This window comes from Oncorhynchus mykiss, chromosome 7 (genome assembly GCF_013265735.2).
Source record: "Oncorhynchus mykiss isolate Arlee chromosome 7, USDA_OmykA_1.1, whole genome shotgun sequence".
Classification (NCBI taxonomy): domain Eukaryota; kingdom Metazoa; phylum Chordata; class Actinopteri; order Salmoniformes; family Salmonidae; genus Oncorhynchus; species Oncorhynchus mykiss.
Genome location: NC_048571.1, coordinates 88,020,228 through 88,031,999, shown reverse-complemented (window position 1 = coordinate 88,031,999; position 11,772 = coordinate 88,020,228). Strand labels below are relative to the sequence as shown.

At 46.3% G+C, this 11,772-nt stretch overlaps 1 protein-coding gene across 2 annotated transcripts; it reads left to right on the top strand.

The window, feature by feature from the left end:
- Positions 1-7,914: 7,914 nt before the first annotated feature.
- On the top strand, positions 7,915-11,191 carry pde12 (phosphodiesterase 12). Of its 2 annotated transcripts, XM_036984329.1 has the most exons (4): positions 7,915-9,405; positions 9,519-9,597; positions 10,199-10,684; positions 10,746-11,191. In XM_036984329.1, exons 1-3 carry the CDS (start codon positions 8,167-8,169, stop codon positions 10,639-10,641), a joined length of 1,761 nt encoding a protein of 586 aa, XP_036840224.1. In that variant the 5' UTR covers positions 7,915-8,166; the 3' UTR covers positions 10,642-10,684; positions 10,746-11,191. The 2 variants fall into 2 exon arrangements, with proteins under 2 accessions (XP_036840224.1, XP_021466490.2); XM_021610815.2 differs by having other exon boundaries at positions 10,199-11,191.
- Positions 11,192-11,772: the final 581 nt, after the last annotated feature.

The following is an 11,772-nucleotide window of genomic DNA, read 5'->3' as shown; positions in this document are numbered from 1 at the left end:
GAGAGAGAGAGCACAGAGAGAGAGAGTGAGAGCACAGAGAGAGAGAGAGAGCACAGAGAGAGAGAGAGAGAGAGAGAGAGAGCACAGAGAGAGAGAGAGAGAGAGCACAGAGAGAGAGAGACAGAGACAGAGACAGAGAGAGAGAGAGAGAGAGAGAGAGAGAGAGAGACAGAGACAGACGTCCGGTGAACAGGTCAGGGTTTCATAGCTGCAGACAGAACAGTTGAAACTGGAGCAGCAGCACGACCAGGTGGACTGGGGACAGCCAGGAGTCATCAGGCCAGGTAGTCCTGAGGCATGAAATATTTCTGATATGTTTGTCAAAAGAGAGATCAGGGTCCTTCACAGTTTTATTTGAGACGACTGAACAACCATCAAGATTAATTGTCAGGTCCAACAGCAGATCTCTTTGTTTCTTGGGACCTAGAACAAGCATCTCAGTTTTGTCCGAGTTTAAAAGTAGAACATTTGCCGCCATCCACATCCTTATGTCTGAAACACAGGCTTCCAGGGAGGGCAATTTTGGGGCTTCACCATGTTTCATTGAAATGTACAGCTGTGTGTCGTCCGCATAGCAGTGAAAGTTAACCTTATGTTTCTGAATGACATCACCAAGAGGTAAAATACATAGTGAAAACAATAGTGGTCCTAAAGCGGAACCTTGAGGAACACCGAAACTTACCATTGATTTGTCAGAGGACAAACCATCCACAGAGACAAACTGATATCTTTCCGACAGATAAGATCTAAACCAGGCCAGAACTTGTCCGTGTAGACCAGTTAGGGTTTCCAATCTGTCCAAAAGAATGTAGTGATCGATGGTATCAAAAGCAGCACTAAGGTCTAGGAGCACGAGGACAGATACAAAGCCTCGGTCTGACACCATTAAAAGGTCATTTACCACCTTAACAAGTGCTCCTGAGAAACAGACGCCTCACAAGTCCTCAACTGGTAGCTTCATTAAAAAGTACCCGCAAAACACCAGTCTCAACGTCAACAGTGAAGACGCGACTCCAGGATGCTGGCCAGTAATCAAAAGGTCGCTGGTTTGAATCCCTGAGCCGACTAGGTGGAAAAAAAATTGGTCGATGTGCCCTTGAGCAAGGCACTTAACCCTAATCCCTCTGGATAAGATGGTCTACTAAATGACAAAAATGTTTTTGTACATAGTCCCTCCCCAAGCAAAAACACAAACAGGAAGTACCAGTGATGCGCGTGTTCAATACGGAAGTGGTCCGACGAAGCGGATGCTAAGCTACATGGCATATACGCTAGCACAGACTGGAATATGTTCCAGGATTCATCCGATGACATTGAGGAGTATAGCACCTCAGTCACCGGCTTCATTAATAAGTGCGTCCCCACAGTCGTCCCCACAGTGACCAGTGTCTTCAGAAAGTATTCACACCCCTTTTTCCACATTTTGTTGTGTTACAGCCTGTAGTTCAAATGTATTACATTGAGAGTTTGTGTCACTGTCCTACGCCCCATAATGTCAAAGTGGAATTATGTTTAAAAAACTGTTTACATATTAATAAAAAAATGAAAAGCTGAAATGTCTTGAGTCAATAAGTATTCAAATCCGTTGTTATCGCAAGCCTAAATAAGTTCAGGAGTAAAAATGTGCTTAACAAGTCACATAATAAGTTGCATGGACTCACTCTGTGTGCAATAATAGTGTTTAACATGATTTTTGAATGACTACCTGATCTCTGTACCCCACACATACAGATAATTGTAAGATCCCTTTCAAACACAGATTCAACCACAAAGACCAGGGAGGTTTTCCAATGCCTCGCAAAGAAGGGTCCTTATTTGTAGATGTGTAATGCTCCGGGTGTCGTGGGTGTGGAGTCAAACGCAGGAGACAGAGAGTGCAATGCTGTGCTCTTTAATTGCACCAACACAATAATAACGGCCCCAAACACGGGGAATGAAACATTTACAACTGAAAAATGCACGACCAGGCACTAACACGTTCCTCTAGTACAGAGCCGAAGGTTACAATAATTAATCCCGCACAACAAACAGGCGGGCCGGCTGTCTAAAGAAGCCCAACTAATCATCACAAACAGGTGCTACCAATAAACATACAAGGAGGGGGAGGAAAGACAATCAGTGGCAGCTAATAGGCCGGTGACGACGACCGCCGAGCGCCACCCGACCGGGAAGGGAAGCCACCCTCGGTCGGACTCGTGACAGATGGGTACACATTTTAAAAAGCAGACATTGAATATCCCTTTGAGCATGGTGAAGTTATTAATTACACTTTGGATGGTGTATCAATACACCTAGTCACTACAAAGATACAGGCGTCCTTCCTAACTCAGTTGCCGGAGAGGAAGGAAACTGCACAGGGATTTCACCATGAAGCCAATGGTGACTTTAAAACGGTTACAGAGTTTAATGGCTGTGATAGGATAAAAACTGAGGATGGATCAACAACATTGTAGTTACTCCACAATACTAATATAAATGACAGAGTGAATAGAAGGAAGCCTGTACAGAATAAAAACATTCTGAAACATGCTTCCTGTTTGAAACTAGGCACTGGAGTAGTACTGTAAAAAATGTGACAGAGCTTGAAGAATTTAAAATATAATATTGAACAATCCAGGTGTACAAAGCTCTTAGAAACATACCCAGAAAGACTCACAGCTGTAATCGCTGCCAAAGGGAATTCTAACTTGTACTGACTCAGGGGTGTGAATACTTATGTACAGTACAAGTGCCTTGTTAAAAGTAAATGAGATATTTCTGTATTTCATTTTCAATACATTTGAAAATAATTCTAAAATTATATTTTCACTTTGTCATTATGAGGTTATTGTGTTTAGATGTGCGTGATGATTTATTTTTAATGCATTTTTAATTCAGGCTGTAACACAACAAAATGTGGAATAATTTAAGGGGTATGAATACTTTCTGAAGGCACTGTACATATCCTAACCAGAAGCCATGGATTACAGGCAACATCTGCACTGAGCTAAAAGGCTAGAGCTGACACTTTCAAGGAGTGGGACATTAATCCAGATGCAAAAGAAATCCCGCTTTGCCCTCGACGAACCATCGAACAGGCAAAGTGTCAATACAGGACCAAGATTGAATCATACTACACCGGCTCTAATGTTTGTCAGATGTGGCAGGGCTTGCAAACTATCACAGATTACAAAGGGAAACCCAGTCGCGAGCTTTCCAGTGACGCGAGCCAACCAGACGAGTTAAATACCTTCTATGCTCGTTTCGAGGCAAACAACACTGAACCATGCACGAGAGCACCAGCTGTTCTGCATGACTATGTGATCACACTCTCCGTAGCCGATGTGAGTAAGACTTTTAAAAAGGTTAACATTCACAAGGCCGCAGGATTACCAGGATGTGTGCTGAGAGCATGCGCTGACCACCTGGCAAGTGTCTTCACTGACATTTTCAACCTCTCCCTGACCCAGTCTGTAATACCTACATGTGAGAATGTGAGAATGCTTTTCATTGAGTACAGGTCAGGGTTCAACACCATAGTGCCCTCCAAGCTCATCACTAAGCTAAGAACCCTGTGATTAAACACCTCTCTCTGCAACTGGACCCTGGACTTCCTGACGGGCCGCCCCCAGGTGGTGAGTGTAAGTAACAACACATCGGCCATGCTGACCCTCAACATGGGGGCCCCTCAGGGGTGGGTGCTTAGTTCTCTCCTGTACTCCCTACTCACCCATGACTCCAACACCATCATTAAGTTTCCGACGATGCGATGGCGGTAGGCCTGATCACTTCCGACGATGAGACAGCCTATAGGAAGGAGGACAGAGACCTGGCAGTGTGGTGCCAGGACAACCTCTCCCTCAACGTCAGCAAGACAAAGGAGCTGATCTTGGACAACAGGAAACGGAGGTCCGAGCACGTCCCCATTCGACTGGGACGGAGTGGAGCGGGTTGAGAGATTCAAGTTCCTCAGTGTCCACGTCACTAAAGACCTATCATGGTCCAAACACACCAACACAGTAGGGAAGAGGACACGACAACACCTCTTCCCCCACAGGAGGCTGAAAAGATTTGGTCCTCAGATCCTAAAAAAGTGCTCCTGCTTTATCATCGAGAGCATCTTGACCACGGTCGGCCCTCTATGGAGGAAGATTGACGAGGGCGGCATTTTCTGAGCTAAACTGACCAAGACGCACCTCCAACAACAACACATAAAACCACCAATCTAGAATAAATAAATCATGTAGCAGATATAGGATATGATAGAAAGAGTTTGTAGCCTTTTCTGTAGCCTACAGGCTGGAGATAATATGGATGACAATGTAATGAGACAAACACTTTGGACATCATGCAGGTTTCTCCGATCAAATATCCTTAGTCACAGGAATCAGAACTAAGCCAACGCTACGGCCTGTTTTACAAATGGTGGACCTACCACATGGATGGGCATTCATCACATTCCATTGCGGCCGACATGGTAAGGCTACACCCCAATAAGTACGAGCCAATGTATTGGCCCTGTTTGGTGTTTTGGTGTTTTACAAACGGTAGGCTTACCACATAGATGGGCAATCACAGAGGTCTATGTTTGGTTCAGGTTTGGTGTGGTCCAGAATGGCCTTGAATTCAACATCCATGGACATAGATTTTTGTCCGATCTGGACCAAATCTGAACCAATCATAAACGTCTATCTTTGGTTCAGATATTTTCCGTTCTGGACCAGCCTTGATTTGGTCTATAAGTTACTTATTTTCAACATTCTGAAAATAAGTATTTTCAAATTTTCTTTCAGAATCAAAGATTTGCCTGATTTCAAACGTCGGGAAAATACGTATTTTCACCTTTCATTCAGAACCTAAATTGAACTTGACTTCAATGTCTAGAAAATATGTCTTTAAGACGTCTTTTCAACCTCATTTTGCTCACTAGGACTATTCTAGTTTTGCGGAGGCTGCATTTTTTGGTCTCGCCTAGGGCGGCCGAACGGACTGGCACTGATCTTGACTGACTGCGTCCCCGCTTGGTATGGCAATTGCTTGGCATCCAACCACAAGGCGCTACAGAGGGCAGTGCGTATGGCCCAGTATATCACTGGGGCTGAGCTTCCTGCCATCCAACACCTCTATACCAGGCGGTGTCAGAGGAAGGCCCTAAAAATTGTTAAAGACTCCAGCCACCTAAGTCATAGACTGTTCCCTCTGCTACCGCATAACAAGCGGTACCGGAGTGCCAAGTCTGGGACCAAAATGTTTCTGAACAGCTTCTACCCCCAAGCCATAAGACTGCTGAACAGTTCATCAAATGGCTACCCGGACTATTTACATTGACCCCGCTTTTTTTAATGCACTGACATCCATCTACACTCACTGGGCTCTACTCACACATACTACACTGACATTCCAACACACACATACACACGTATTGACGCCACACACACACATTCACACATAGACACACTTTCACACTCTTCACATACGCTGCTGCTACTCTGTTTATTACTAACCTGATTGCCTAGTCACTTTTATCCCTACCCATCTACCTCATTACTACCTGGTACTTCCTGTATATAACCTCATTACTACCTGGTACCCCTGCGCATTGACTCAGTACTGGTACTCCTTGTATATAGCCTCATTACTACCTGGTATCCTGCACATTGATTCAGTACTGGTACTTCCTGTATATAACCGCATTACTACCTGGTACCCCTGCACATTGATTCAGTACTGGAACCCCCTGTATATAGCCTCATTATTGCCTGGTACTTCCTGTATATAACCTCATTACTACCTGGTACCCCTGCACATTGATTCAGTACTGGAACCCCCTGTATATAACCTCATTACTACCTGGTACTTCCTGTATATAGCCTCATTACTACCTGGTACTTCCTGTATATAACCTCATTACTACCTGGTACCCTGCACATTGATTCAGTACTGGAACCCCCTGTATATAGCCTCATTACTACCTGGTACTTCCTGTATATAACCTCATTACTACCTGGTACCCTGCACATTGATTCAGTACTGGAACCCCCTGTATATAACCACATTACTACCTGGTACTTTCTGTATATAACCTCATTACTACCTGGTACTTCCTGTATATAACCTCATTACTACCTGGTACTTCCTGTATATAACCTCATTACTACCTGGTACTTCCTGTATATAACCTCATTACTACCTGGTACCCTGCACATTGATTCAGTACTGGAACCCCCTGTATATAGCCTCATTACTACCTGGTACTTCCTGTATATAACCTCATTACTACCTGGTACCCCTGCACATTGATTCAGTACTGGAACCCCCTGTATATAGCCTCATTATTGTTTTTTATTGTGTTAATATACTGAACTAAAATATAAACACAACATGTAAAGTGTTGGTCCCCTGTTTCATGAGCTGAAATAAAAGATCCCAGAAACTATTCCATACACACAAAAAGCTTATCTCAAATGTTGTGCACAAATGTTGTTGTTTACATCCCTGTAAGTAAGCATTTATCCTTTGCCAAAATAATCCATCCACTTGACTGACAGGTGTGGCATATCAAGCAGCTGATTAAACGGCATGATCATTACACAGGTGCACCTTGTGCTGGGGACAATAACAATCCACTCTAAAATGTACAGTTTTGTCACACAACACAATGCTACAGATGTCTCAAGTTTTGAGGGAGCGTGCAATTGGCATGCTGACTGCAGGAATGTCCACCAGAGCTGTTGCCAGATCATTTAAAGTCAATTTATCTACCATAAGCCGCCTTCAACGTTGTTTGGCAGTATGTCCAACCAGCCTTACAACCGCAGACCACGTGTAACCACACCAGCCCAGGATCTCCACATTCAGCTTCTTCACCTGCGGGATCGTCTGAGACCAGCCACCTGATGAAACAGATGTATTTCTGTATGTAATAAAGCCCATTTGTGGGGGTGGGGGGGGGGGGGGGGGCGACGACTCTGAATGGCTGGGCATGGCTCCCCAGTAGGTGGGCCTGGTTCCCAAGTAGGTGGGCCTTTGCCCTCCCAGGCCACCCATGGCTGTGCCCCTGCCCAGTCATGTGAAATCCCTAGATTAGGGCCTAATAAATGTATGTAAATTGACTGATTTCCTGTAACTCCTTAAAACCTCTGAAATTGCTGAATGTTATGTTGATATTTTTGTTCAGTATAAATACTCTTTTTTTATTTGCTAATCTTCTCTTACTTTTTTAACTCTGCATTGTTGGTTAAGGGGTCGTCAGTCAGCATTTCACGGTAAAATCTACACCTGTTGTATTCGGCGCATGTGACAAATAACATTTGATTTGCTTAGGTAGGCCTGTTCGGTTCCTCTCCCCTGGACCAGTGGATAGCAGGGCTGCCTATGGGCAGGGAGCCCAGGGTTCGAGACCCACAAGGTGTGTGACATTGTTGCCATTCGCAATAAAATCACCAAGTTATAATACACTTAACACATGTCAGGTGGTGTATAGAGTTCAGGGACAGATGTCTGTCTGATTCAGCTCCTATGAAGTTTGTAATGTGAATGAGACGGCACTTTCTACTCATTGTCTTGGCATATGAAGTAGTAGACAAACACTGTAATCAAATAAATAACGAGCACATCCCGTAATAAGAGGACAGTGTCTGGGAATGGGGAGGGTGGGGAGGAGGAGTTAGCGTTAGGGTATTTGCTAGCTACTGGAGTTAACTCCAACGCCACTTTCATTACGGGAGGGGTGTGTTTGTCTACAATTCTAGCTGCCAAAACAATGTGTCCACTAAATGTCAAAGAAACCCACACACACCTTCCCCTCGGAACAGGTTTGTAGAACACCCCTAGTCTACACTAGGTGGCAGTATGTGCCACATGTTAGAAGAGGTTTACCATTGAGTTAAAAAGAAGAAGTTGATGAGAAAAACAGTGAGTACTATCGTGGAAATGAACGAAATACGTGATAAAGTCGTGGTAAAGAATGAGATGGTCATTTAACAAAAAAAAAGACTATGTTCAGCCCTATTTAACGTTCATAGTAAAGTTTATGCAATTAACATAATCGAATCTGCTACTCTAAAAACGGAAGCTACTGGTTGCTCGGTTGGTGAATTAGACGTTTGACGTTTCAGATCACCGCTTTCGCTCCACTAGCTAGCTATTCATACAGCGGACTATTTGTCCACTCATGCACTAGGCCCTATGTTAAACTATTTGACAACCGCCTCCAGATTATTTCTCCGAAACACCGTGCCCATCTCGTCGAGGGGTAACTACAACATCATTTGTCGGTTTTACAGGAGAATGGATCGAGCCGTGGTAAGATGTGTCCCGTGGGAATCCAAACTCACTATTTCCTTCGTCCTTGATGGGAGCAACAAACACATGCTCAGGGACCAGACCGAGGAGCTAGGCAAAGCACTGGCACGGATCGCTAACAGTATCATCAAGGGCCAGGGCAAAGCTAAAAAATACAAGAAAAACAAAGGCGCGCCCACAGACGCCCAGGAGCCCGCTGCAGCGGTGAGGCTGTACTACAACGGAGACTTTGTGGCAGAGGATGCTCTAAACTCCGATGCCTGGCAGGATGGGGCAGTTTTACACGTGGGTGACCGTAAGTACACAGTGGAGAGGAACCCTCCCACATTCACCACGGCAGAGCTGCCCGCTTCTCTACTGGCCGGGTTCCCCGTGTGCCCGAAGCTCAAGGTAGAATTCGGGGATTTAAAAGACTGTCGGTTTAAATGGTTCAAGGAGAGCAAGTCCGGTGCAGGTGATGAGGAGCATCGAGGAGAGAATGGTTGGACCGAGGCCGGGAGCGAACGAGTGTTCATCCCGTCAAATATGGACATTGGCTCCAAGCTTAAACTGACATGCACGCCGGGTGACGGCAAACGGTGTGGGATGGACAATGAGTTAGTAACCACCGGTACAGTCGAGGCAGGGCCCGGTTCCTGTACCTTTGACAACAGACACATGTACACCAACAAGGTCACAGATGACATGACCGTCAGAGTAGTGTCATACAACATCTTAGCTGACGTTTACGCACAAACAGACCTCTCCAAAACCGTCCTGTACCCTTATTGTACTCCCTACGCATTGGAACTGGACTACAGACAAAGTCTGATAAAAAAAGAGCTGTCCGGCTATAATGCTGACATCATCTGCCTTCAGGAAGTGGATAAGAACGTGTTCACCGACAGTCTGTCTCCGGCCCTGGATGCGTTCGGCTTCGACGGGGTCTTCAGGATTAAGGAGAAGCAGCACGAAGGTTTGGCCACCTACTACAGGAGGTCAAAGTTTAAACTGCTCAGTCAACACGACATCATGCTGAGTGAAGCTCTGACGTCAGACCCTATCCACGAAGAACTGTCGGACAGAGTGAACAGCAACCCTGCCTTGAAGGAGAAGGTGATGCAGAGATCTACCACACTACAGGTACAGTAATATGGTGTGTTTTGGCTCCCGGTTGGGATCCGAGGCCCTCAAGGATCTGCTTGGGCTCTCAGTTTTGGCTCTGATTGGCTAAGATCTTATGTTCTCCTCTCTAGGTGAGTGTCCTTCACTGTCTGAACGATCCATCCAAGGAGATCTGTGTTGCCAACACCCACCTCTACTGGCATCCCAAAGGTAAAGTGTTATTTTATCCGCAGTAGGTTACTACACTAGTTACAGCCTAGCTTATTACAGGAGCCCAGAGGTGTTCCTCGTCAAGTAACATGGTGAGGTAAAACAGAGGTCAAACTCAGGGCCTTAGCTATTTTTTAAATCTTTATTTAACTTGTCAAGTTAGTTAAGAACAAAATCTTATTTACAATGACGGTCTAGGAACAGTGGGTTAAACTGCCTTGTTCAGGGGGCAGAACGACAGATTTTTACCTTGTCGGCTTCGGGGATTCAATCTAGCAACCTTTCGGTCACTGGCCCAACGCCCTAACTACTAGGCTACCTGCCGCCCCATGTTGTGCTATGCAGCACAACCCCTTCCTGCTATGCAGCACAACATGACCTATTTCACACTACTGGGTTGGCACGGTTACATCTACCATACTGAGCCGAGCTGGAACCATGCTGAAAACTAAATATCCAAGCCAACCTATCACAGTTTGAGTTGCTGTAACCATACTGAAAACTAAACATCCAAGCCAACCTATCACAGTTTGAGTTGGCACACTAGTGTGAATCGAAGTCCATATTCCATGGTTATAACAGTTCTATGTCCTCACCACAGGTGGGAATGTACGTCTGGTCCAGATGGCAGTAGCTCTGAAACAGCTGCAGCAGGTGATCACCCAGAGTTACCCCGACGCCTCGCTCCTCTTCTGCGGGGACTTCAACAGCACCCCGTCCTCGGGGGTCTTCCAGCTGGTGAGCCAGGGGGTTCTGCACAGCACCCACCCGGACTGGAGCTCCAACGGACCGGACGAGCTCTGTCCCATGGAGGTCTCCAACCCCTTCCAGCTGAGTAGCGCCTGCGGGGAGCCGGCCTATACTAACTACGTAGGGGGCTTCCACGGCTGCCTGGACTATATCTTCATGGACCCGCGGGTGCTGCAGGTAGATCAGATGATCCCTCTGCCCAGCCACCAGGAGGTCACTACCTGTCAGGCCCTCCCCAGCGTCTCACACCCCTCTGACCACATAGCGCTGGTCTGTGACCTCAAGTGGAAGTAAAGCTCTCCCTCCTGTTTACAGCAGTCTGTGGCTGATCAACCATGTCTGTTTCTAAACCATGTCTGTCTCTGTACCCGGGCCCCTACAGTGTGTCTCTGTACCATGTCTGTCTCTGTACCAGGGCCCCTACAGTGTGTCTCTGTACCAGGGCCCCTACAGTGTGTCTCTGTACCAGGGCCCCTACAGTGTGTCTCTGTACCAGGGCCCCTACAGTGTGTTTCAGGGTTCTGACCAACGAGTACTTCTCTTGTTTAAATAAAAATTATCAGTCTGGGAACTGAAAAAGCAGTGAGCAGCCTCCCTGAGACCAGGGCCCATATCCATAAAGCTTCTCGGAGTAGGACCGCTGATCTAGGATCAGGTCATAAAGCTTCTCAGAGTAGGACCGCTGATCTAGGTTTTCCCATTTTAGAGCATTCTGATTATATACTGTATGGACAGGGGGGAGCTGATCCTGGATCTGTAGTCCTACTGCCGAGATGCTTTCTGAATACTTGCCCAGTGCTGAGAAACTGACCAGGCCCCCCCCCGAGATGCTTTCTGAATACTTGCCCAGTGATTGAGAAACTGACCAGCCCCCCCCCCCCCCGAGATGCTTTCTGAATACTTGCCCAGTGATTGAGAAACTGACCAGCCCCCCCCCCCCCCGAGATGCTTTCTGAATACTTGCCCAGTGATTGAGAAACTGACCAGGCCCCCCCCCCCGAGATGCTTTCTGAATACTTGCCCAGTGATTGAGAAACTGACCAGGCCCCCCCCCCCCCGAGATGCTTTCTGAATACTTGCCCAGTGCTGAGAAACTGACCAGCCCCCCCCCCCCCCCCCCGAGATGCTTTCTGAAAATACTTGCCCAGTGATTGAGAAACTGACCAGGCCCCCCCCCCGAGATGCTTTCTGAATACTTGCCCAGTGCTGAGAAACTGACCAGCCCCCCCCCCCCCCGAGATGCTTTCTGAATACTTGCCCAGTGATTGAGAAACATTCATCTAGTCAAATCCATAATCGACGGGATGTGGAGTATCAGTTTATTAACAGTTTGCTGAGTAATGAAATGGTTTGTTCTTCATTATATCCTTCAACCAACAAGTGGATCCACGTATTGACTGCTGTTTATCATACAGATAGGACCTT